This window comes from Pituophis catenifer, unplaced genomic scaffold (genome assembly GCF_029215685.1).
Source record: "Pituophis catenifer annectens isolate HBS135680 unplaced genomic scaffold, rPitCat1.0.hap2 SCAF_1, whole genome shotgun sequence".
Classification (NCBI taxonomy): domain Eukaryota; kingdom Metazoa; phylum Chordata; class Lepidosauria; order Squamata; family Colubridae; genus Pituophis; species Pituophis catenifer.
The window spans coordinates 85,163,905-85,190,068 of NW_027256881.1; the positions used below are offsets into that span (position 1 = coordinate 85,163,905).

At 37.3% G+C, this 26,164-nt stretch overlaps 2 protein-coding genes across 2 annotated transcripts; one reads left to right on the forward strand and one right to left on the reverse strand.

The window, feature by feature from the left end:
* Positions 1–1,220: 1,220 nt before the first annotated feature.
* Positions 1,221–14,306, reverse strand: PEX3 (peroxisomal biogenesis factor 3). The gene is made up of 12 exons (XM_070952135.1): positions 14,197–14,306; positions 12,139–12,270; positions 10,825–10,906; positions 10,153–10,196; positions 7,828–7,952; positions 6,085–6,151; positions 5,935–5,989; positions 5,693–5,858; positions 5,154–5,224; positions 3,720–3,842; positions 2,832–2,928; positions 1,221–2,303 (listed from the first exon to the last, which is right to left on the reverse strand). Exons 1-12 carry the CDS (start codon positions 14,267–14,269, stop codon positions 2,220–2,222), a joined length of 1,119 nt encoding a protein of 372 aa, XP_070808236.1. The 5' UTR covers positions 14,270–14,306; the 3' UTR covers positions 1,221–2,219.
* A 229-nt stretch (positions 14,307–14,535) lies between these two features.
* Positions 14,536–24,767, forward strand: ADAT2 (adenosine deaminase tRNA specific 2). The gene is made up of 6 exons (XM_070952149.1): positions 14,536–14,610; positions 17,178–17,282; positions 22,027–22,177; positions 23,523–23,629; positions 24,360–24,432; positions 24,531–24,767. The coding sequence occupies exons 1-6, from the start codon at positions 14,536–14,538 to the stop codon at positions 24,569–24,571; spliced, it is 552 nt and encodes a 183-aa protein (XP_070808250.1). The 3' UTR covers positions 24,572–24,767.
* The last annotated feature ends 1,397 nt before the right edge of the window (positions 24,768–26,164 follow it).

Genomic DNA, 26,164 nt, shown 5'->3' on the forward strand with positions numbered 1-26,164 from the left:
ACCCTCCTGACTTAGAGCCTTAAGTCCTGGCTCTGCCAGATACTTGGAGACCTAAAGAGGAAACTTCACACTGGATGTGTTTGACTGAAACCTAATCCCACCTCTCCCCATGCATCCTTTGCCATCCTGTGTTGATGATTTTATCTGTTGTGTTTATTTTATAAATGATGATTTTAATGTTTTTTTAAAATATTTTTATGTTACAAGCCACCCAGAGTTATCGGATATGAAATGAGCAGCAAATAAATGTCATAATAAATAAATAAATACAGTGGTTATAGAAAATCCTGTTAAACACAGCCCTGTTAAAATGTCAGATTTTTAAGATGTAAAAAAATCAAGACCAAGATAAATTACATCAGAATACCTTTAATATAACACATAAACTGTACAATTCATTTGAAAAGCAAACTAAAATCTTCCTGGGGAGGAATAAATAGCTTAACATGATTAATAACATGATTGCATAAAGGTACACACCCTCCTATAAGCAGGGATGTGGCTATGTTCAGAATTAACTGTTCACGTTCAAAATGTGGTTAAATAGTAGTACACAGTAGTGATTAAAATGATTGATCAAGCCCATTTTCAACTGTTCTAGTAGGATTTTTTGACATTTACTCAGCTGCCTCTTACAGCAAAATCCATGGTGTTTCAACAATTATTAGTTTAAAGGTGTGCACACTTACGCAACCACATTATTGTATGTTTTTTTATTTTTCCCCCCTGAAAGATTTCAGTTTTTCAATTGAATTGTACAGCTTGTATTTTCGATAAAAGTTGGAAAAAATTCTGAAGTAATTTATCTTGGTCTGATTTTTTTTCAAAAACCTGGCATTTTAATAGGGCTGTATAGACTTTCTATATGCACTCTTATTTCTAAGTGATCTAGTTCATACTTTAAAATACAGAGATTATTACCATTAAAAATAAGTTTTTAATTTAAATGTTTATAATATATGTCTGTGCAGAGCATCACTAGTGAAATTGTCTACAATTCACTAGCTTCAAAAGGAATAAATTCATTTTGAGATTTAGCTACTGTTACCTCCTATTGTTACATTAGATCTTTTATTATTTGTATTAACTGATTGCACTGCAGCTTTGCAACTATCTGATGTTTTACTCTATATTCAAAGAACTGGGGATACGTTCTAAACAATAAATTCCTAATTCCATAAACAGCACTGATCAGGACAGCATGTAATCTGTCAAAATATTTTATTGTGATTCAGATATTTTGTAGAGCTTCAAGTAAATACAAATTAAAAATATTTACAAAATGAATGTATACAGCAATAGCCATTTATAAACAGTGTAAACATAATTTTTGCTAGAAACAATACATTTCAACTCCAAACTCATACAGCAAGCTCAACATTGCACTTTTCAGATACCAACAGATCTTTAGCATAGTTAGTAGTCCCAGTTTGAAGAACCTAAAACTTTAAAAGCCATCTAAGCCCACTGCTGGGTTGCTTATCTGCTCCCCCAAGTCTTAAGAAACTTAAGACTTAAGAAAAACATTTCGGTGGTTAAAAGAGAGAAAAGCATAATTACTCATCCACCACCAGAAATATAATAGGAGTATATGATGATCTTTTGATCAAAGCCCCTTTTACTCAGTTGTAGAGCGAGAATTGTATAGTGGTTTTGTGGCAAGAGAAACTTTAACTAAAAGCCATTCTCATTTACCGAAGGAGAAAAATGGTGACATGTATACCAGAGCTGGCCTTGGTTATTCTTGTTCCATTTGCCCACTGTCAAGTTGTGTTTCTGATACAACTAATAAGTTGCTGAATTGGAGAGACTGCAGAAAGATTTTATTACTCCAGACTGAAAATCAACTGGACATAGTTTTCCCATCATACTATTTTTGTGGTAGTTTGCGCAATTATAAAAACTGCCATTAATCTTCAGAAACCATCTGTTGACACAGTGCTTATTGCACTGGTTTTGTTTTGTTTTTGTAAACAAGTTATTCAAAATTGACTGCCTCAATGCAAAGGCTTACAGCACAAAGATTTTTTTATATTAATAATTACTTAAGTCAGCTTTAGGAATTCCAGTATAAAAAATTTGGAAATGAACTTTTTAAAATGTGTTTGTTTTACAAGGATAGTCATTCTACGGCACTTGTTAATGAGTTTCATTATCAAAATGAATAGTCACAATAACTGGATACTAAATAGTATATTCTGTACATATTGAACAGCAGTTTACTTCTCTAGTTGTTGTGGGGTACTGAAGGCTTCATATACATTAGCAGCAAAGTTTTTCACTTGTTCCATCATTAATAAGTCCTAAAAAGAATATTCAGATCAGTTTTTGCTCTGCTTTATTATGGTGTACTATTTTTACCATGATATCAAGAACGGAAATTGAACCTTTGCAGTATTAGTATATCTACACTAAAGCAGTGCAAGTGCTTAAAATCAAAATTAAAATATAATGAATAGAAGAGATGTAAAACATTTAGGAAGGGGTGGGAATATAAAGGAAACCTAAAGACTTTTTTCTGTGTCAAAAAGATTAGGCTTTCCTCCTTTATTGCTGTCTAATCATGAGAATAAAGAATAGGCTGATAAAATATTTCACTTTAATTATGAATATCTTAATTTACTCATGATTTGAGGTAATGGTCCCTATTCCTGTTATTTTAATTTTGTTAAAACTCATTGGAATTTAGATTTAGCAAGGATGATATATAACTTTAAAATAGACTAAGTGCTAAACACACTTACTTAAGAATAAATCCTACCAAACTAAATCAGACTTATTTTCAAACAGTTGAATTCATTTTAAAACAAATAAAATAGAGGCTTTCTTACCTGAACAAAATGGCTAGGTGTTTCACTGCAGACTGAATGGATCTGTCCATTTATTATTGGGATTATCTTGGCTAGAGGAAGACTGGCACTGGAAAGACTAGGATAGGAAAAAAAATACAGAAGACGTTTGTCTGTTTAATTACTTTCACAATATACTGATATCACAGCCACCGTAAGATTGCAAATATTGAATATTGACATCAAGAACATATGCAATACAAACTGTCCCTATGCAATGCAACAGTGATAAACAGGTGGGAATTCAAATAAATCGATCCCAACTCTTCCATTTACACGCTCAGCATTTCTCAATCTCTGTATGAGCTGAGTATACGCATCACAGTTTTTTGTTGGCTGCCAAGCAGATTCTACTAAAATGTTAGAACAAGAAAAGACACATTCCACATTAATACAACCCTGCTCAAAAGATTTTTGGCAATGGAAAAATGCAAGAGCAGCCATTTATGTGTGGCTCTTCCTAGACTGGAACAGAAAAAGTTGCTTTTCTACATTTTACCTAAATTGACAGCTTGTGATAAAAACAAAATGAGAGACAGTAACTAGAAAATACTCTAGCTTATAAGGGTTGTAAAATATGTAATGGGATAATTCAGTTCGAAGTAATCATGTTGTACAACCACTCTATGCCTCTTGCCTACTTTGCACACAGTGAAAACACTTTCATTAGAACTATAGTGGAAGCTGTTGTGATGGACATCTTCCATGCATCTACTTTAAATAACTTTTTCTGATTCTTTGAGATGATTTGCAGGGAGTTTTTCTTGAAATACCACTGTGAAATTGCCATTCCACTTTTAGTGGATAGAAAAAAAACTACTATTCTCTAATAACAGCTGGAAGCATTTGTAATATTAAAATCAGTTTTACCTGTTCACAGAGCCAGCATGGCATATGTCCAGTTCAGTAGGTCTGAAGAATTCTGCCATGTTATCCAGTAATCGACTAAAACCTCTATTTAAGCAACTGCTCAAAACTCTATTAAAATCTGGGCTGGAATGAAGAAAAAATTCCCTCGTATTATTCATAATTCTTGGGGAAAAACTGAAGTTGTATCATACTACCTTTTTATGCACAAACTGAACTTTTCAGTTGCAGTTCCCAAACCCTGATGGGTCATAGGCTATACAACATAGGCAGTACATGTTCTAGGGCAGTGATGGTTAACCTTTTTCAGACCGAGTGCTGAAAGCATGTGCGCATAAGCAGCCAAACCCCCAAAATGCAATGTGTGCGTGCCCCGCATGCGTAGGTGCCCCCACACACATCCTGCCCCGCATGTGTGCTCCCCCATTGCATGTGTGCAGCCCCCCACACGTGTTAGCAGCCCCACCCACGCGAACCATCCCCTATGAATGTGTGCATGCCCCCCATGCATGCGTGAGTGCCCTCCCACATGCCCCGCCCCCCACGATTGCACAGCATAGACCCAATGACCAGCTGGCCAGCGGGACGCACGCGCAGAGGCACGCACGCATGCATGGCAGAGCTGAGCTGGGGTGATGGCTTGCATGCCCAGAAAAAGGGTGCTGCGTGCCACCTATGGCACGCGTGCCATAGGTTCGCCATCACAGTTCTAGGGAATTATAGATGTTACATATTGGGGGACAGAAGTTCCATTCCACCCTCCTACCACACATATAAAGGAAATAAACTCAACACCATAGTTCAAAATGATATTTGCCAGTAAACTCATATAGAAACATCCATTTCATTTATCAGCACAAAATGCCAATTAAGGCAACTGTTTAACTTTTCATGTCAAAGCTTCCAACAACTATATACATTTCTCCTCAGTTTTACTGTATGAATCAGTTTGCTTGTCACTCCGACAATAATAAACAAGTTTCAGTAACCAAATTGCAGGCCATTGGGTTACAATAATAATTATGGTTTGGCCCAGCAACATCCACAGGAACCTGCGTTTTGGATCATTTGTGCAATTTGCAATGAAGGGTCTGCAATGCTGTTGATGCAAATCTGATCTCCATCCACACCCCTTGTCCATGATGATATTGATTTGCTCAACACAGAAGTGAAAATTAAAGTATCTTAGGGCATGAAGGGGATGTAAGGCACAAAGGTTACTGGATTTCTCTCTTGAAGTCTTATAATTATTGTCTGTTATTTGTATAAATGGATCTTTCATTTGTAAAGATTTATAGAAAATACCGTTAAAACTACTAACATCTTAAATGTTGAAAATATCCAAATTTCAATTCATTAACATTTCTGTTTCTTCTTGTTTGTCATAGGATGTTTAGCATTAACTCAGGTTCAAGTCCTCAAACTTTGGCTACTTACCTTTCTAACATATCTCTTGTTTCATTAAGTAACTTAATGGTAGCAACATCTTTTTCTGTCAGTTCATTAGCCTAGAAAGACAGAGAATAAAGGCAACCTGAATGTTTTCACAATTAGGGTAACTGACTTTATCTGCCTTGAATTCCACCATGATTGTTGTGACCCTACTCAAGAGCTGTTCCGGAGTAGAATTTACTGTCTATACCAGGGGTGTCAAACTCACGTCGTCAACCCCTTCGCTAAACCAGGCATGGGTGTGGCCAGCTCATGACGCATCCGGCCCATGGGCCACGAGTTTGACAGCCCTGGCCTATACGTGATGTTGCCAAAGACATTGTTTGTGACAGATGAGGAAATCATTGACAAACCATTGCACACCGTAATGTGTTTTTTCCCTATCCTAGTTTGGAAAAGCTGAAGTCAAATAAAAGATGTTAGATTCAAGATAAGTTCCAATTCTATGAAAAACATACAGAACCAACCCCCAATTGTAGTTCAGAGTCAGACCGATTCCCTGCTGTTAATAACATGCAAAATACCTGGAAAGCTAAAGGATTCTCTTCATCCGGCATCATGTAATGACATAGCTTGGATTGTGTTGCAGTTTCTTCAGAGGCAGAAACATCAGGCTGTTCAATTACCTTTCTAATTTCTCTTAGCTTCTGTTCCAGTTCCAAGAGGGAAAGGGCATGCTTGAGAGAAACACTGCAAGGAGAAGAGTTAAACTTAGTAGTGTGCATTCAAACCAAGTAGTTTAGATTTTTAAAAGACCCTATTATACCTCTCAAATACATTCTGCACAGTCTTCTTAATCACACTTATTAATTCGGTCAAGCCTACGGTAGAAGAGGAAGAATGATTGAAGATCAATTCCCACTAGTTCAAACGTCATAATATTATTTTACGTAAAATTGTTTTATAGATAACTTACCATCTCCTAGGAGGTGTTGAATACTTGATAAATATTGTTGTTGAACTTCTGGGGGAGCTAAAAGTGTCTGCAAGAAGAAAGATATTCTGTATCATTTCTGCTACCTAAGAAACACTACTGTCCTGCATATCTTGCAGTAAATCAGAACACAGACTTCTTCCTTTACCTCTTCAGTCGCTGCTAAAAACTTCTTAAAGGGCTCCTGTCATCTTTTAAAGTAGAACAGAACAATTCATTCCCCCTCCCCGCCCCCTCTTAAAAGCTACATGAAAGCTATCTTGGAAGCACAGCTAGATCAAAGGCAGGCAATCCATAGCCTTCCTGGGGTTCTTGTAGCCACTGAAAGCCCAATTTTATGCTGCTAAAATTTGGTAGCAAACAAGAATAGCACTTCTTTTTTTTTTTTTTTTTTTTTTACAAAAAAAGGTGTATTAAACCTCCAATGAGAACCAGATTAGTGTAATGATTTAAGGCATCGGGCTAAAAATCAGGAGATGGCAAATTCCAGTCAACTAAGGCAACTACGAGACCGCCTTCTGCCGCCAATAGCCTCCCACTGGCCAGTTCGCTCGCACAGAGAGGGCCTTTTCAGGGTGCCGTCGGCCAGACAATGTCGGCTGGCGACCCCCAGGGGGAGCCTTCTCTGTGGCGGTACCTGCCCTCTGGAACGACCTACCCCCAGAGATACGCACGATACCAGACCTCCGGACTTTTCGTCGGGTCCTGAAAACACATCTATTTCATCTAGCCGGGCTGGCTTGATCCCATCCTTTCGGTTTTAATTTGAAATTGGTTTTAACTGGGTTGTTTTAAATTGAGGGCCAAAATTATTTAATGTCTTTTAAACTGTTTTTTAAATTTTATATGTTATGTTTTATCTCGGCTGTTCACCGCCCTGAGTCCTGTTGGAGAAGGACGGTATAAAAATCAAATAAATAAATAAATAATAATAATAATAATAACTGAGTGACTTTGAGCCAGTCGGTCTCTCTCAATCCTAGGAAAAAGGCAATGGCAAACCACTTCTCAAAATGTTACCAGAAAACAGGGATTTGTCTAGGCACCTGCCAGAGGTATAAAATGCCACACACAAAAAGCCTACCCTCTGACAGGTTTCTTTTACTTTACAATAAATCTTGATTTCTCCCCTACCCCCCACCCCACTCCTGGTCCAAATGATGAAAAAGAGCTGAATCTCTCCAAGGCTCAAGGTTGACTCAGCCTTCCATCCTTTCTAAGGTAGGTGAAATGAGGACCCAGTTTGTGGGGGCAATAAGCTGACTTTGTATAAAAATATACAAAAGAATGAAGGCTATTGCTTAACGCATTGTAAGCCGCCCTGAGTCTCCGGAGAAGGGCGGCATATAAATCAAATTAAAAAAAAAATTGTAATCACATCTCTTTAACGGTGCCATGGCATCACAACCATATCCTCTGCAGTCCTCCTGAAAAACTGTTTAAAAGCAGTTTCCAGATATAAAGGGTGATTGGTGCCAGGTTACAATATAGTCTTTTGAAGGTATTTTAATATTGGTATTCCATGCTTTTTGGTCATCATTCCATTTTAAAAAATTAAATCTCCATCTTACATAGTTTCATTTCAGTAATCATAAGTATTTTCAGCATGGGTCTGTTTCAATGAGATTTAAGCAAGCATAAAAATATACTACAGTATTCAAAGTATAATTTCCTTTCTGAGTTTTCAACCCAGAAATTTTATCTATTTGAAAACAATCTACTTACCGTGCCATTTTTGCAAACTGCTGCATTGTCTAAGTAAATGTATCCACCAATAATATTTAATTGGACTCGGAGAAGAACTACAAGCATGCATGTGCTGTATACTGCTACAATACTCCTTGTAAAACCTTTAATAAAACAAAAAAATTATATGAAATTCTGAAGTTATCTTTAAAAATAATATATTTTATTAATAACATCAAATTGTAATGGTGCTTTTAAGAGACTTAAGTCAGGGCTATACTTCTATAAATTATTTGGAGGGCAAATTTCCATTTTATTTATTTTTCTAAAAATATCTTTAAAGGAACAGCATAATTTGAATCTCAAGCTAATCAAAGCACTAGATTTGGCTAAATAAAAGCTATTATATCCATGGATTTATTGAAGCAATAGACTTAAAAAACAAGATTTTACTTAAAATGCAAAAAATGGAGGAAACAAAAAATCCACAATTCCCAAAAGGATTCCCAAAGGGGAAAATCTCAAAAATTTTACATTATTCTATGTAACATTATTCTCACTATTATGACACATTCTAATTAATTATGACAACCATAAATTGTGTTTTTACTATTGCAATACATCCTTTTGAACTGAGGTAAATATAATATCATCATGTTCATGTGTTAAGGAGACTCCTGATAAGATTGCTTCTATTGGATAGTAGCTGATGGAACAAAACTATCTTTAAACATCACAATTAGATGTACAATATAAGTTGAAGGAAAGAGTATTTTGGTGTAACTGAATCTGATGACTTGTTGAGACTGAAGATATGTGTGTCCAGGCAGGAGACACAGGTAGCAAAGATGACACCAAAGAGGAAGCATCATGAAGCACATGTTGAAAAATCTTGAAGACAAAGGTCAAGCAGAAAGAAAGGTTAAGTCACTAATAAGCTCTTCTTCCTGTAATTTTGGATAAAAGGCATATTGGCCACTAGGACCACAGTGAGGACAAAGCAATACCAAGGTTGGCCACAGTTTCTAACATAATACACAGAGGGTGTAGCAGCTGGAGTTCAAGTCCTTGCCACATCCTGGTGATGGTCACTTAAGGTAAGCAGGCTTTTACAAAGGCACAAGACAAAGACATGGCAAGAGTCTCTCGGAGCAAGCAGCTATATTAAACAAGAATAATAATAATACATAACACCCCAGGCTTAAAATTGTTGATAAGAAAGACAAAAAGTTTGGATGTTGCAGTACCTGGAGACAGCAGAACAGAAGAAGAAAGAACTGGAGAAAATCACAAAATACAAACACCTGCAAATACAAGTAGAACGACTGTGGCAAAAGAAAGCAAAGATTCTACCAATAGAAAGAGGCACCTTGGATGTAATCCCAAAACATCTGGTGCACCACTGAACACCAGCAGCACTGATAAAATTACCATCAGTCAATTGCAAAAGGCAACTTTATTTGGAACAGGGTACATCTTGGGACAATATCTCTAACACTAAACAACACCTGCTTATTACAAGTCTTTGGAAATGACTGTTTTCTACTCAGCCAAGCTACCATCCCAACTGCTCTTGACAATAGAGTGAAGAAAGAGTTTAAAGGACACAGAATTAAAATTTCAATTATGCTTTGTGTTGGTGAGCTGAGATTCCTACTTAATTTTAAATGATACTATGTGGTAAAGGCTGAAATGAGAGAGAGGATATTTTTTTAAAAAAACATTACAAACAGAAGGTTTAAAATTAGAGAAAATAAAATAAGGTGGAAAATAACTACACATCTAAGGCAGTGGCGAAATCCATTTTTTTTTACTACCGGTTCTGTGGGCGTGGCTTGGTGAGCGTGATGTGGCTTGGTAGGCGTGGCTTGGTGGCATGGCAGGGGAAGGATACTGCAAAATCTCCATTCCCACCCCACTCCAGGGGAAGAATACTGCAAAATCTCCATTCCCACTCTGGGGCCAGCCAGAGGTGGCATTTGCTGGTTCTCTGAACTACTCAAAATTTCCGCTACCAGTTTTCTGAACTGCTCAAAATTTCTGCTACCGGTTCTCTGAACTCAAAATTTCTGCTACCGGTTCTCCAGAACCTGCTGGATTTCACCCCTGATCTATGGATAGAAATCACTGATTCAGGAGAGATAACTATGGCCATTATGAGAATTCAAAATTAATTCAACAGAGTTCCACTTAACAAAAGTAAGGCTTACTTTTGAATAAATATGCTTTCTTCATGACAAATTATAATGTTTATTGGGATAGTGTTTGAAGCACAATAGCCAATAATGAAGAAAGAAAAGTCTCATTTTATGTACACCTAAAGAGGCTCAGTGGATCACAAGCACAATGGTTCATTTGACTTACTTATAATCTTCAATTCTTCCCATATTTCTAACTTATTGGCTGGCCTACAGAAAGAGCAGAATAAACACATTTATAATTAATTGAAGAGTTCCATCACATGTGAAGAGCATGCACATCAAACAAAACAAAAAAATCAAACATAAAAATATGATGGAGAAAAATACTGGGATTTTGGAAAGTAATACTGTAATAAGGAGAACGCTTGCAAAGCACAGGAACTTATGCAATGATGCCATTCAGTTGAGAGATTCAGTTGGATTCTTAATCCTACCCATTCTTCTGCACACATTGGAAAGGAACAGGAAGTTCAACTGCATAAGCACGATTGCTCATATAGCACTGGAATAACTCACAATTTTTTTGTGATACTGAAAAAAATACAAATGTGTAGCCCTAGGTTGCCTTGGTAATAAGTATTTCAGAAGACATGTAAAAAAAAAAGTAATTTAACCAGAATGCAGAATCATCTATGAATTTCATGCATAAAATAATAGCATGAAAAAAGGATTCAGACACTTCAATGGCAAAGTTTTCCTCCCCTAAAGTCAATAGAGTGTTAACAGAAAACAAATAGTTTTGTCCATGCTAACGTTATGTACATACACACTACCAAAATCTAAAAGACAGACATTCAAAACAAACTATAATAATCTCTTGATAATTTATGCTTACTTGTTTTTCAGCAGCGAAGTGAGACTCTCAGAATTCAGCTGATACATCAAAGTGTCTCTTAAAGTTGGAAGCATTGATAGTACTAAAAAGTAGATGATAGGAAGAACTGTTTGAAGGCACGGAGCATCATCAACAAAATAAAAATAATAACTTGAATATAATAGTGAGGATGTTACTGTAGAACTGAATGTAAAGATCTCTATAACATAAATCTAACATTGGGAAAATATTTAAGGCTTATTTAAAATAACTTTTAGAAAACAATAAATGTAAGGATCACTGACAGCCCATCAGTTTCAAAAGGAATCTGCTATGTGAGATTATACAATACTGGTAAAAAAAAAAAGAGCCCTCCTGAAAATGCAGAACTAGACATACAACTTTCTGAATCCTATTTATTATACTAACCTGTCCATATTAGCATGACTAACCGTACCAATGTAGTTCACACATAGTACCAAACTACTGTTAAAGCTAATCATGTTTTGCATGTTAAATTGCTCAGTTATGATTTATAGTCAATTAACAATTTAGAAATATAAAAAATAGCTTACAAATCTATTTGTATTTATGGTAGTTACATTTTGATGATCTGTCTGAGTTAGCAAACATTGTTCTAAGCATTGTTTCGTCTGTAGCAGTGGTGAAATCTAAAATTTGTTACTACGGGTTCTGTGGGCGTGGCTTGGTGGGGGGTAATGTGACTGGGTGGGCGTGGCCTTTTTTTTTTTTTTAACTTTTAAAACCATTTTTTCTACAACTTCTTTGGCGAAGAGGTTGTAAAAAAGTGCTTTCAAAAGGCTCTGACGATCCCAGTGAGTTGCCTGATTGGCAGAGACAGTTTTTCTTTTAAATGCCTCTGACGATCAGGCAACTCAGCTTGGATCATCAGAGGCATTTAAAAGAAAAAAAGGGTTTTTTTCTTTTAAAAGCCTTTGATGATCCCAGCTGAGCCACGCGATCATCAGAGGCTTTTTTTTTTTTACTTTTAAAAGCATTTTTTCTGCCAAAGAGGTTGTAGAAAAAATGCTTTTAAAAGTAAAAAAAAAAGCCTCTGATGATTGTGTGGCTCAGCTGGGCATGGGGGGGGGAACAGGGATTTTTACTACCGGTTCTCCGAACGACCTGCCTCCATCACTACTGGATTGGGCGATCCGGTCCAAACTGGGAGCATTTCACCCCTGGTCTGTAGCAATTGTTTCATTAAAGAAACAGGAGTTAGATGTTAAAACAAGTACCAAAAAAAGGGAATTTGACAGCAAGCTTCAGACTTTGGTCTCTTTGACAAACAAAATAGCTACAGTACCACCTTACCTGTCATGTTGCAAGTCCTCTGATTGCTTTCAAAATGATACTGCCTTCTTGCTTGTGCTATATATTCTGCTGCTTCTCTTTCTTGAATTTCTTTCATTTTTTTCTGGCCATATTTTCCAAGTACATAAACCCCTACAAAAGACATACACACATACATATCACACTACACTCTCTGAAATACCAAGCTACTAACAATTAGGAATATGGTTGATCAGCCCAAGAATAATATTCGTCCAGAGAAGCATTAAACAAAGAACTTTTTGTGAGTTTTTATGTGTTTTAATATGGCTGTACACCGCCCTGAGTTCTTTGGGAGAAGGGCGGTATAAAAGTTTAATAAATTCAATTCAATTCAATTCAACTGCATTTGGCAAGACCAAAGCTTCTGTATTTAGTGGTGAAGTGGTGAAGCTTCTGTATATAGAAAAAAAAATGATACTTTCTCAAGTGGGTGACAAGATACACTTGGAACAGGAAAATATTGTACAAGTCTGTTCATGCAATTGTGAATGAAGGAGGAGGTTGCAGAGCATGTGAACTAATTAAAGAATCTGTCTGAACTTGAACCTCTTTCATCAGTAGGATCTACATCTCCATTGGGAGAACTTCTCAGGCAAGATAAATTCTTAACTAAGCATTCCTTAACCAAGCACTCTCCCGATGTACTATGTATCAGTTTCCATTTCATTATTTATTTATTGTAAACTGGCAACTTGGTTTCCTTTAATTACAAATCCCCATTCAATGAAACATCTTTATGAATCCAGAATCTTCTAGTGAGAGAGATTTTAAACTCAGTTGCAAAAGCAAATACTATCATCAACAGTGCTTCAAGACAGGTTTTGAAACATTGCCTTTAATCCACACCTTCATCCAGGCCTAGCAAATGTGACTGTAGCTCTCTATCTATCTTCCTTTCCTTCATTGTCCTATTTGTACAAGGGCCCAGGTAAAAAAACAACAACAACCTGTCACTTATTTTTCAGAGCAACAGAAAATTATTTTTTCTCTCTTCTACTAAAGATAATGCTCTTGGAATTACAGCTAAATTTGCCTGGTTCGTAACTCTTATCTAAAGGGAAAATTGTTTCAAGCCGATGCTGGCAAATAAGAGCTCAGGTAAAGCACATGGCTGTTTAAATTGCCCAGCCTGGACTGATGGAATTTTGATTTTTAATGTATTTTAATATACGTTTAACATGTTTCTTACTTGGATTGAGATTGTATATCTTAATTGCTGTGAGCCGCCCTGAGTCCTATGGAGATAGGGCGGCATATAAATCTAATTAAAATAAATAAATAAATATGCTTGAATCTTCTTTCCTCCTGTTCATTACTGCTTTGAGTTTATTTTAACTTGGTTTGCTGTAACCAATGCTACGTAAATAAATTCACCCTAGTATATTTATTTAGATTATCCACTGGAAAAAGGCAGAAATATCAGGGTATGTACAACACGGAGCAAGAAAGACCGTCTCGAAAGGAGGAAAGTGGGGTCAGTAAGTGGGGTCACTCTCCCCATATCTCCTGCAAGATTTTATTTATTTATTTATTTATTTTTATTTACTTATTTTGTCAAGCATATATAAGATAACAGTATAAACATAATTTGAATACATGAAAAGAGTTAAGTAAAAAGGAATATTAGGACAGGGACGGTAGGCACGCTGGTGCACTTATGCACGCCCTCTTAGGAATGGGGTGATGATGATGATGATGATTTTTAGCCAACCTAGGTGAACACACACAGAACCTAAGAAGAAAATCGGTAAATTAATCAGGAGTGAAGGTGGCAATCCTCATGCATGCACCCATCCTTGGGAGCAAGCTCACTCGGCATAGATAAACGAAGCCAAACTTAAAAGGGGCGAGCAGGAAACGTCCTGCAGATTTTAGGGGGCGGACGCTTCTGGCTCTGGGGCAGCAGGAAGAGCGCAGGAGGCGCTCGGGATCAGATAGAGGGGGGGATGCTTGTTTAACAGCTGTTTCTGGGCAGCAAAGCGTAGCAAACCAAGGCTCGGAAAATGCCCGGGTTGGGGGGGGGGAAGAGAAACTCACCGCCCAGAAAAGCGCCCAAGAAGACGCATTTCTTTTTGTGACGCTTCAGGAAGCCCCACACGGCCAGCAGCATCGCGGCGGCGGCGGCAGATGAGGATTCTCAGTCGAGCCGCCGCTCCGCCCACTCGTCCCCAGCACGCCGCAGGAAGCCCCGCCCATCGTCTCCGACGCCGGCTTCATTCGGCCCACGGTCCACCCCGCAATTCGAGTCCCCCTCCCCTTCTCCCCCCCCCACACCAGCAGCTTGGTTCTCCCTTCATTTCTTTCCCCCTCGGATCTGTTCCCCCTTCACTTTTCGTTCCGTAAGCAAGCGAGGCTTGCTTTTTTTCCTTTCCAGAGATGATGGAAGCGGCGAAGAGGTGGCGGGTGAGCGCGGGGGAAACGGAGGCCTGGATGGACAGAGCTGTAGATATGGTGAGGGCGGCTCTCTCGCAGAGAAGCAACCGAAAGGGGTTGTTGTAAGAAGGGCGGTCGTCCCGCTAGAAAAAGAAAGAAGGAAGGAAGGAAGGAAGGAAGGAAGGAAGAAGAAAGAAAGAAAGAAAGAAAGAAAGAAAGAAAGAAAGAAAGAAAGAAAGAAAGAAAGAAAGAAAGAAAGAAAGAAAGAAAGAAAGAAAGAAAGAAAGAAAGAAAGAAAGAAAGACAAACGGGTTTCGGGGTTGCCAGCATTTCGGAACTTGGGAGATAGTGGGGGTGGAAAAGACTAACGCATTTAATGGGCGACATCCACGCGTGAATTGTTTGGGAGTTTCCCTGATAACATATTTAACAGATTAACAGAGTTGGAAGGGATCTTGTAGGCCAGTGTTTCTCAACCTTGGTAGCTTGAAGATGGGTGGACTTCAACTCCCAGAATCCCCCAGCCAGGGGTATTCAACTCCCAGAATCCCCCAGCGCTGCTGGCTGGGGGATTCTGGGAGTTGAAGCCCACCCATCTTCAAGCTTCCAAGGTTGAGAAACATTGTTGTAGGCCATTTAGTCCAATCTCTCTGGCCAAGCAGGAGACCCTACATCATTTCTGACAAATGGCAGTCCAGCCTCTTCTTGAAAGCTTGCAGTGATGAAGCTCCCAAAACTACTACTACTACTATTTTTTTTTTACACAAACAAACACATAATACATCAATCCTTCCATGTGTCATCTCGGTGTTTCTTCAGTAACTTCTTCTTTTTGATTACTCCTCCTATCTTCATTTCTTCCCTTATAATTCCCATTTCTCTATTAACAATATTTCCCCCCCAAGGACAATACATTTAATATAAATATTCTCCTATTTTGTTATCAACATCTTTTATCTATTTCTCTTTTCTAACCAATCATAAAATTTCCCCCATATCTTAAAATATTCCGTATCTTCTCTCTCTTTAATCATCAAGGTTAATCTATTCATTTCTGCACAATTTTTTTAATTACTTCCCCTTCCAATGGGATTTTCTCTACTTTCCATCTTTGCGCAAATACTATCTTCGCTGTAGTTATTATATGAATAATCAAATATACATTTTCTTTATTAATTTTCTCTGGTAGGATACCCAGTAGGAACAGCTCCGGTTTTAAATCAATATGTTGGGTCATTTCCTCTAACCAAGTCTTAATTCTGTTCCAATAGACTTTAGCTTCTAAACATGTCCACCACATATGATAATAAGATCCTGGTATTTGATGGCATTTCAAATGCCTAACTGAAACTACATTCCACAAATGCCTTTCTGTACATTGTGTCCTAGGTTACTGGAGTCAGCAGGGTTTCACAACCTGCCAATGTGGTCAGTTGGAGAATGTGATTTATGACATGCCCAGGGAGGAGGGGGAAGACAGGGTCATGGGGCCGGTAAATTTATGTGAGGTCAGTTCTGACTCCATCAGAGTATTCCCAGAATGGTGCTCCTAATAAATGACTGTATTTCTTTTGAAGTTTGGCTCATGGCTCATAAATTAATTAGGGCATCTTTCGGAAACTTCACAGAACTCAGGTGGTGAAAATATACAACACACCTTCCTCCTCTTATTTTCCCCACAATCTGTGAGGTGGGTTGAGCTGAGAAAAAGTGACTGGCCCAAAATCAGGTAGTTGATTTTCATGGCTAAAGTGGGACTAGAACTCACAATCTCCCAGTTTCTAGCCTGGTGCCTTAACCACTAGACTAAGCAAATCATGCCACATTACATGAGTAGCAGTTGCTTTGACTGATTAAACAAAGTCATTGTAAATGAAAATGTAATTAAACCAGAGTAAACTATTGTTTCAGGTATAGCTCAGCCAATAAATCACAGTTGTGTGTGGTGTTTTCTTGCTATGTATTAATTTCGGTTTGTTTTTCTTTTGAGAACTTTGGGGGGGGGAAGAGGTAACTGCCTCTGCACTTTGTCCTTTATTTTGCTATGTATGTGATCCATTCAGTCAGAAATGTTGGTTTCTTATAGGCATTGTTGTATATTATTGTTCTTGCATTAGGAAAAACAGTTGCATAGATAGACCTTGTTTACTGACTGTCTCATGCAGCGACTGTTTCCCCTTTTCTTGCAGAGAAGAGAGATTGGAGAAGAAAGGATTATAGGAGAATAAACAGGCACACAGTGGAGAATACATATCAAAAGGAATGTGCTAGCACTGGTTGTTTGCCAATGCATTCCTTTTTGATGTGTTTTTCCATTGTATGCTTGCTTACTTTCTTTTAATGTTTTCCTCTACAATGAATGTAAATCAATTCCCTTATTAATTATCCCTGCACCTGGGTGAGCATTCTGAAGGGCTGGGGAGTGGGAAAAGGGAAAGCTGAAATTAAGTCATAAGCATAGTCTGAGTCTTATGATTTTCCACTTAGTGTCTTGTGTCACTTATTGACCCAAGTTTCTGGTCCCAGACTACCTGTGATGGAGTAAATGCAGTTGGATGTGTTATGCTTCTGAATTTGCAATCTGTGATAAATATGACACCGTATCCTTCTTAACAATGCTGTTGCTAATTACTTTGTATTGATAGGCTAAAGATGCACTTGAGAATGGTGAAGTACCTGTTGGTTGCCTCATGGTCTACAATAATGAGATTGTGGGGAAAGGAAGGAATGAAGTTAATGAAACAAAAAATGTAAGTGAGAATCCTGTCCTTTGCACTGCATATATAAATAGAAAGATCCTCAAGAAATTCCTCTACTTCAGCTGTGTTTAAAACCTGCCTTGTATAATTTGGGAATTGTATAGCAAATTACTGTTTTGGAATTTTTTTGTTTTGAGTTCCTGTTTTCTAAAATTCTAGTAAAAAAATGCTGTGTTCTCTATAAACATATCTCAACACATCCAAACTCAATTCTGGAAAACCATTTTATATTTTTCTTTTCTCAATTCTCAATTCTCTAAACTCAATTCTGAAAAACCATTTTATATTTTTCTTACTTTACAAGTAGTCTTGGTCTTGAATAAAGGGTACCCATGACTGGTCCTCAAAGTTTGACTGTTACTGTTGTACTCTGAGGCCTACCTGTAATTAAGGGGGACATGGTAACTTTTTTTGTAATAAAAATGTTTTGTCTTGATCTCTGAATGCTAGTGAACTTCAGTTATTAGTATTTTTTTATTTGTGGATTGTTTTCTTTTTCTTTTATCAAATGTTCCACATTTTGTTTTGTTACTGTTACCTAGACAAGACCAAGTTTCAAAATGTAGTGATAATATTTGAAAGTGCCCCAATTTTCAAATGTATTTTAATTCCCACAATACCTCAGACAGAATAGCCATTGGCTGAGGATCATGGGAACTGAATTTTAGCAAGATTGAGAAAGACTGGTGGATATATTACATCAATATATATTACATGTATAATGAAATAAAAACTGAAAGAGTTCAAACAATAAAAGTTAAACTTTCAGTATGTCATAATAAACTAGAAACCCATGACCCATTGAGTCATTTTTTCAGAGATATTTCCTTAACTAAACAGAGAAATGGAATGACCAAGGATGGGCAAAAAATAGTGGGAGCAGGAGTGACTTCTGACTTTGCACTGACTGTACCATTGAATTTCCTTACGGGAATCTGGCAGGGACCAAGGGATTGTGAGACTGCCTGAGAAACTCTCACAAAATGTTGAAAATGAAGATCATGTGACTACAGTGGCATCACAACAGCAGCCAGTAGCCACAACTTTCCCAAAGTTTGGAAGTACAATGCAGAAATAAACATGTCATGAATTTCACAAGAAGATTCTAATTTGCAAAAGACTGTACAGATTCGATCGTTATGGGGTTATTCATCTACATGGAATGGGAAGAGAACAAGTACAACAATAAGAACAATTGCCAAACCTGGCTTGAATACATGTTTGTTTGTTTGTTCATGATGATGAACTATAACCCTACCCCTGCCCCTTGAGAAGTCTTCAGCATAGTTGGAGATGATGAAAACTTCGATGTCCATGGCAATTCATTCAAAACAATGAACTCTATCTAACTGATTTTATGAGGGGAGAATTTTAACAGTTCTTAATAAGAACAGAGAGCATTTTAAGTCAGGAATTCTGCCAGCTCTCGGGAAGCGATTGTAGTTGCACCCTAGAGTGTGTTATAGCATTTATGGCACCTGCTAAGCACAATCTCTTGAAGGACTATTCACATTAAAATTAATTTGTAAGATGGTATTATAACAATAGATTATAGCTAAATGCATTCTATTTGCTTCACATTTGCTATCTATTACATATGTTCAGTTCCTTTTATTGAATAGCATTCTTTGATATACTTAAGAATTAACTAGGCCGTTGTTTTCAATTTATACTTACAAATTTATAGTATGAAGCATATCGTGAAATACATAAGCTATTTAAAAAAACAGTAAGGGTAGAATCTTAAATATCTAGACTGTGCATACTTTGCTAAACAAAAATCATTTCCTATTTTGTAACTATATGTTTTATTAAACATTTAGAGTGGTATTACAAATCACCCTTCTTTGAAAGTGATACATTGACCAAATGATGCAGTTTTGCGTAATTGTTCTATGGGCAATGTTTTGATCATGAGCTGTCTTTCGGATTAGTTGGAAACTACAGGAAATTCAGAATGGAACAACGAGATTGCTGAATAAACATAAACAGAGAGATCATATCCTGCTAATTTGAAAAAAGGTGTAACTAACTCTTAGTTACCAGGCACAATTCATAAAGGTGTTTGTTTAAATAACTTTTTTCCTGAACGCCTTCAGGGCTCCCTTCACCTGCTTAAATCTACCAAATACTACAATTATTTTCAAAACTTTTTCTAAGATCCTTCCTGCCACTGAAGGTAAAGCTGCAGGAAGTTCTGGATTTTACTGATGATTTTTATCCTTGCTCTGCTTTTTATTTTCTTGATGTGATGACTGCTGTTTTTATCTTTATAAATTGCTTTGAGAATCTTGTCAACCTCAAATGAAGCTGTGTGCGTGTGCACACGCACCTGCTCCACGCACAAAACTATCCCCTCTTCCCCACCCACCCCTGTACTGGGCCGCCAACCCAGAAAGGTTAGGGACCGCTGATGTAGATTATACAATACGGTGCCAAATGCTGCCATAATTGGGGGAAAAAACAGGTGATGTAATCCATGAACACGCATAAAGCTCATAAGAGCATTTCCTATGCTATCTATTTGGTTTTTATGACTGGTAGATCAATTTTTTCTTTGCATTAATTGTTGGAAAGATTAAATAGAAAATATGAACTTAATCCCTGACAGATAGAGGAGAAAGCTTGCTTGTGGTCAATCCTGTTTTTGATCAAACAGCTGTTTTTCTCCTGTCCTCTTTGCCCTTACTTGTTTCAGACACTGAGAAGGAAAAGAAAGCAAAGCAGAGACACAACTCCATGCCTTTGGTTTTTGTTTTGTTTTTTGATGATCTTTATTGTTTTGACACTGAATTTCTGTGGCTCTTGCAGGTTTTTTTGTTCTGTTCTGGGATTGGCTTTTGGAATTGCTCCAGTAAAATAAAAACAAAAGGCACTGTATAAAATAACATCAGTGTGGTGAAATAAGGCCTCACCTATATTGGTTGTCATTGACCTTCCCTACCCTACAGTGGAAATTTTGAGAATACATTATAAAAAAGAATTGCAACCACTGCAGCTGTTTGGTTTGTGTAGGTGCTTTAAATATTGTGCTCTATTCTACAATGACTTTTGTTTTTGTTTTTTTTAATGAGGCCTGGATTTTGATAGGCTGCTTTGATAGTATGAAGATACTTACCGTATTTTTCGGAGTATAAGGTGCACCGGAGTATAAGATGCACCTACTTTTTTTGGTGAGGAAAAGGAGAAAAAGAAATCTGCCTTTGCCTCTAAGCAATTTTGCCTCATTGCAGCAAACAGCCTGCTTTGCTTTCATTTTCGTTTTCAGCATAGTTTGATTAGCACAAGGGGGGAAGAAATCTGCTCCAGCAATTTACCTCTTTGCAGCAAACAGCAGAGCCCTGCGCAAAACAGCTGAGAGCAAATCAGCTGAGAGTCGGAAGCCGATCCAATCAACTTGTGCTAATTAGGCTGTGCTGAAGCTGAAAGGAGCTGTTTTTTTTTGCTGTTTGCTTGCAAGGAAGTAACTGCTGCAAGGCAAAGGCCAAAGGGTGGGGGCCAGTGGGTGGGCGGGGCTACATTCGGTGTATAAGACGCACCTAAATTTTCACCCTCTTTTAGGAGGAAAAAAGGTGCGTTTTATATTCCGAAAAATACGGTATATGACAGCCAGGAGGCTTAGAGTGACAGTCTAGGATTGGGGAAGCTTAAGCTGAAGTCTACTCTCAGCCACCAAAATTTCCTGAATGACCTGGCCAGTTGTTCTCTTTCAGTCAAAGAGCCAGCATGGTATACTTTTGAAGGCATTGGGTTGACACCAGCATTTGCCCTCAGCCATGGAGGCTTCCTGGGTGATTTGGAACCAATTATCATCTCTCAGCTCAACCTACCTCACAAGGCTGTTGTGAAAAACAGTTGAAGGAGAGGATGCTGTGTAGACCATCTTGAGCTTCCGATGAAACGGCAGGATATAAACCTAGCAAATAAATAAATAAATTGTAACAAATTTCCAACAAGAGCCAGTCTTATGTGTGTTATTTTGTTTTATTTTGCTTATAAAGCAAATTCTAAAAGACATTGAGTTATAAACTTGCCCTTGTCTCTTGATATAATATAGCAAGCATCCTCAGGCATAAGACAGGATTTCACTCCATGCTTCAGTGAATTGTTTTAATTGCCTTAATCCAAACAGAACCAAGCACATCAGTTTTCATCTTTTGGGAACTGTGGCAAGCATGGAGAATACAATTGCAGAGCTAAGGAAAACTAACCTTTCTCAACTAGTGGCCATACTGTCTTGTAATACTGAGAATGCTCACCTCCATACACTAGAGGGCAGTAAATTGAGGAAAACTGTCCTAGGCCATTTTGTCCAAACTGTAGTTCCTGTAATTTTATTAAAAAATAAAGAGTTATTTTTCCTTATATGTGTGTTTTCCTTATTTTATTAAATTTGTTTGCTGCCCATCTTATCACAGTGTAACAGTTGGCGCCTTATAATATTAAAAAGAATAAAACTATACAAAGCATGTATATAACAAGAATAAAGTGCTATAAAAGCATAAATTATTAACTCTAACTAAAAGTTGGGGAGGGTGGGAGTAGGATGGGTAGAGGGAGTGTTTGGATCTGTTATTAATCTATCCATCACCTCCAATGTGACCCTATTGGAGCACCAGGCCAATTGGCAATGCCAGGTTTTGAGGCTTTTACCGAAGGTCAGGCTACTTTATATGCAAAGTAACCCATTTTATGTGGCACCAATTCTGATTTTTTTTTTTCTTTATTCCCATAGGCTACTCGCCATGCAGAAATGGTAGCAATTGATCAGGTCTTAGATTGGTGTCAACAACACAAGAAGCAACCTGAGGAAGTTTTTATACACACAGTATTATACGTCACAGTTGAGCCCTGTATTATGTGTGCAGCTGCGCTTCGAATGATGAGTATCCTTCTCCAAATGTTGATCACTTAATCCTTAATACGGGATTCTGTTTCCCACCTTGGGGAACCTCTATGCTACTGTTCTTCAACTGGGTATTTGGAGTTATACGAACTCTGAATTTTTATTAGCAAATGTTGATATGGATAGGATAGAAAAGAAGGTGACATTTAGGGTCAAGTCTACATCAGGCGGGACAAGTGCTTGTGTGGTATATGAAATTTTGGAATTTTCCTACGACAGGAATACATTAATTTAAGCTTCTTTTCTTTAAAACATTTTGTTAAATGTCTGGATATTTTTGTCCTCAATTTATGGGTGGAAGATATCTTTTGTCCAAGCAGGGGAAAATGAGAAATATTTTATCTGGGGAAGTTATCACTTTTGTAATAATATGTCTAAGGAAAGGATGAATGTATGTATTGTAAATGAAAGGAGATTATTATACATTGCTTTTTGCTTGTAATGTTGTATTTTGGGGTCATTGGGAATTGGGCAGTACTACATACAAATGTAACTAATAATGATAATTATTTAATAATAATATAAATTATAAATAGCAATAGAAATTCTGAAAATGGAATACCAAAAAATGAAACAATCCATGAATGAAACAAGACTATATTAAAAATGCTGGATGGATAAAAGAACTTGAAGATGGATTGAGTAAAAATCAAATGGAAGAACTATTGTATTAATAACAGCACAAATGGTTAAAAATCACGTGAAACGGATTGATGAAAAATTGGTGAGAACATATAATTGAAAAAGTTGTTGAAAATGAGCAAGTTAAAATATTTTGGGAATTCCAAATGCAAACTGATAAAGCCTTGGCTGATAACACCCCAGATTTAACCGTGGTTGAAAAGAAGGAAATGTGGAAAATTGATATGGCAATACTAGGAGATAGTAGAATAGAAGACAAGGACCTGGAGATTACAAGACTATCGAGATCTGAAAATCAAAGATGAAAGATTATGGTATAAACCAGCTGTGGTAATCTCTGGTTATTGGCATACGAAAAAAATCTTGGATAGCATTTAGAAAATCTGTGCATTGTCAAAATTTCCATTTGTCAATCACAAAAATACCCCACTGATTGGATCTGAACATTTACCATGCCAATATGGTCCAATATCCTAGGTCCTCAGGAAGAACTCGGTGTGTATGAAGGCCCAGCTAAAAACTGGCAGCTGTGATTTCACGTATTGATGATGGTGGTGGTAGTGGTGGAAAGTGGGCATATCAAAATAGCTGGACTATCAAACAGGATTGTTACATTTGTATATTATATACTATCTGTGTAGGATTTCTTATCTAACCTAGTTAATGCCTTAATTGATCTGCATAAATCCCGTTGGTTGTATATGGTTGCCAAAATGAACGGTTTGGAGGCTGCGGCTCAGTTCTGAATATCTCTTCTGCTACCTTAACAGATACAGGAGAACCATTTCAAGTGAGTACTTCATTACGGTGCCTTTCTATATGTACATAAGAATGTGATATATCAAAGTGATACAGCAATGAAGAGCTTGCTCTAGAACCGTGATGGCGAACCTATGGCACGCGTACCAGAAGTGGCACGCAGCGCCCTCTCTATGGGCACGTGAGCCATCGCCCCAGTTCAGCTCCGCCGCACATGCGCATGTACATGCACCTCACACCGGCCGCCTAGTCTTCAGGTCTCTGCTGTGCATGCATGGGGGTGGGTGGCGGGCGGGATGTTAGATATCCACTTAAATAGTTTTATTTCCAATCATAGCTATCTGGACTCTGAAAAAACTTATTTAAGAATTTGTGCCAGTCAAATGAAGGAGAAAAAGATTATAAAAATGCCCTCCCCCCCAAAAAAAAATCGTCACCCTAAATTCCCATGAAATGTAACTGCTGGGAAAAAAAACACCCTCTTCTGATAACATCTATATCCTTCTCCCACTTTTTTTGTTCTGTGCTTTCTTCTTGTGCTAATCAAAAGTCATACATGCATTCCTCTGCCTTTAAAAGTTACCTAGTAAACAATGTTTAATAGGTTGGTCTTATTCTAACATTCCAGCGTAGCAACAACAGAAGCTATGTTACTCCCACTTTTGAGTTCTTAAAAATAATGAAGTCTTAACCGAAAAATTCTGCTGATGGTGTATCTTCATTTCAGATGCATTTGTGAACAACATGTTTAATTTCTTTAGTGCATAGCCGGTTATCGATCTGAAGAAGCTGTGGAGATGCTGAAAACCTTTTACAGACAAGAGAATCCAAATGGTAAAAACTTCATATCAGCATTTTAGACGTGTATAGATTTGAATATTGAATAGATTTGAATATTAGTGACCTCAGGTTTTTTTTCTTCTTTTTGGCAGCACCAAAATCAAAAGTTCGGAAAAAGGAATTCAGTAAATGAGAGGCTGTTGTAAAGTTAACCAGTCTAGAAGAAGAATAAATCCTTGAATGATCTTCACGATGCTGACCTTTGCTGGACTAAATTATTTAGCTCCAGGAGGTAGAAAATGACATACTTGTCCCTCTTTAATATATGGTTGAATATAATATGCAAGTTATAATAAATTAACAAATACAGTTGTGGGTCAAAATGTCTAGTTTGTTTTCCCCTGAGTGCCAACTGGAAAGGTATTATTGAAAGAACAATACCAGCTAAGGCTGAACTCTTGCAACTATTGATTTTGAACTTGACAAGAGGTTCAGCTAATTAGGATAATGCATGCTTTGCCAGTACAGACTCTTGCTGATTTCTATTGTCTTGTAAATTATTTGGATAAGAACTCTCTATAAAACTCTCTGTCATCTTCCAGTTTGCTAAGTTGTTCACTAAGTTATACATGCTGAATCAAGCTTTCCAGGTCACCTGCTACATTGGAATTTCTCTTGGGAACTAGTCTGATTAGTATTAGGACTTTATTAAGGTATAATATAGTCCAGGTATTTAGTCATTTTAATCTACTTGACTCTGTTCTAGTGCTAACAGAGGCTTTTCTGTAATTTCCTATGTGTGATATATTCAACTGGAAATACCGAAGATAAGAAGGGGACCGTCTACATAAAAACCATGTACCGGTACTCTTTCAGTGAAATAATCCAAATATGTATAAATGTCTAATTTGTACCATATTCTTCAGTGCATCACAAGGCAAGTTTAGATCTTCCTATAGACTACAGCGTTCAGATCTTGGTAGAAAATTTTGGCATTATTAAACTTAATATTGTGATAATTGAATTGAAAGGCTTGTACTCATGCCTGATCAGTTGCTGCCATACTTGCTCTTTTCAGATTAATTCCTGTTGTGGTAGCAATCACCATTAAGGATCAGTTGATTTAGTTATATTTTAATATATTTGCAATAGAAAACTCCTTATAATATTGAAGGCAAGCTGTTCAGGTTAGCAGCATCTATCCGATCTTGGACAGTATTGAAAAGCTCAGCAGGGCCAGATAGTTTCTTCTTTGGAAATTCCAGAACTGTTGGACTGACTGCAAAGTTGAAAAAACATTCCAGAAAAAAAAAAGGCAAGAGAAAACCACTTCTGTAATGTTGCTGAGAAAATAACATGAGTGTGACCATGAAGTCACCAGGAGTCATGGTAAACCTGAGGGAATTTATTGAATGAATTACAAATACAGGACTTGTGTACCTGTGTTCACTTACAATAATACCTTATTTGTAAGGACTACCTTTTCTGAACATATGGGTAGCTGAAATGTTGAAGTTATATTTAAATATGCTAGTGTTGCCCAGTCTTAAATTCAGTTATTTTAATAATGACTGTATAGGAAGTTAATTATATTGCCAAAATACAATATTTGGAAAAGGGCCATACAGAAGGCAGCAGAAGTAATGTTACTGAAGGAATACATTGTTGTCAACAGCACCATTTTTGAGCTTCCTTCTTACACCTTCTCCCTCTTCTCCTTCCCTATGCCAGAAAAAAATATGTGGAGTTTGTTGATGTTTTGGGGAGGAGGAAGGAACTATTTGTC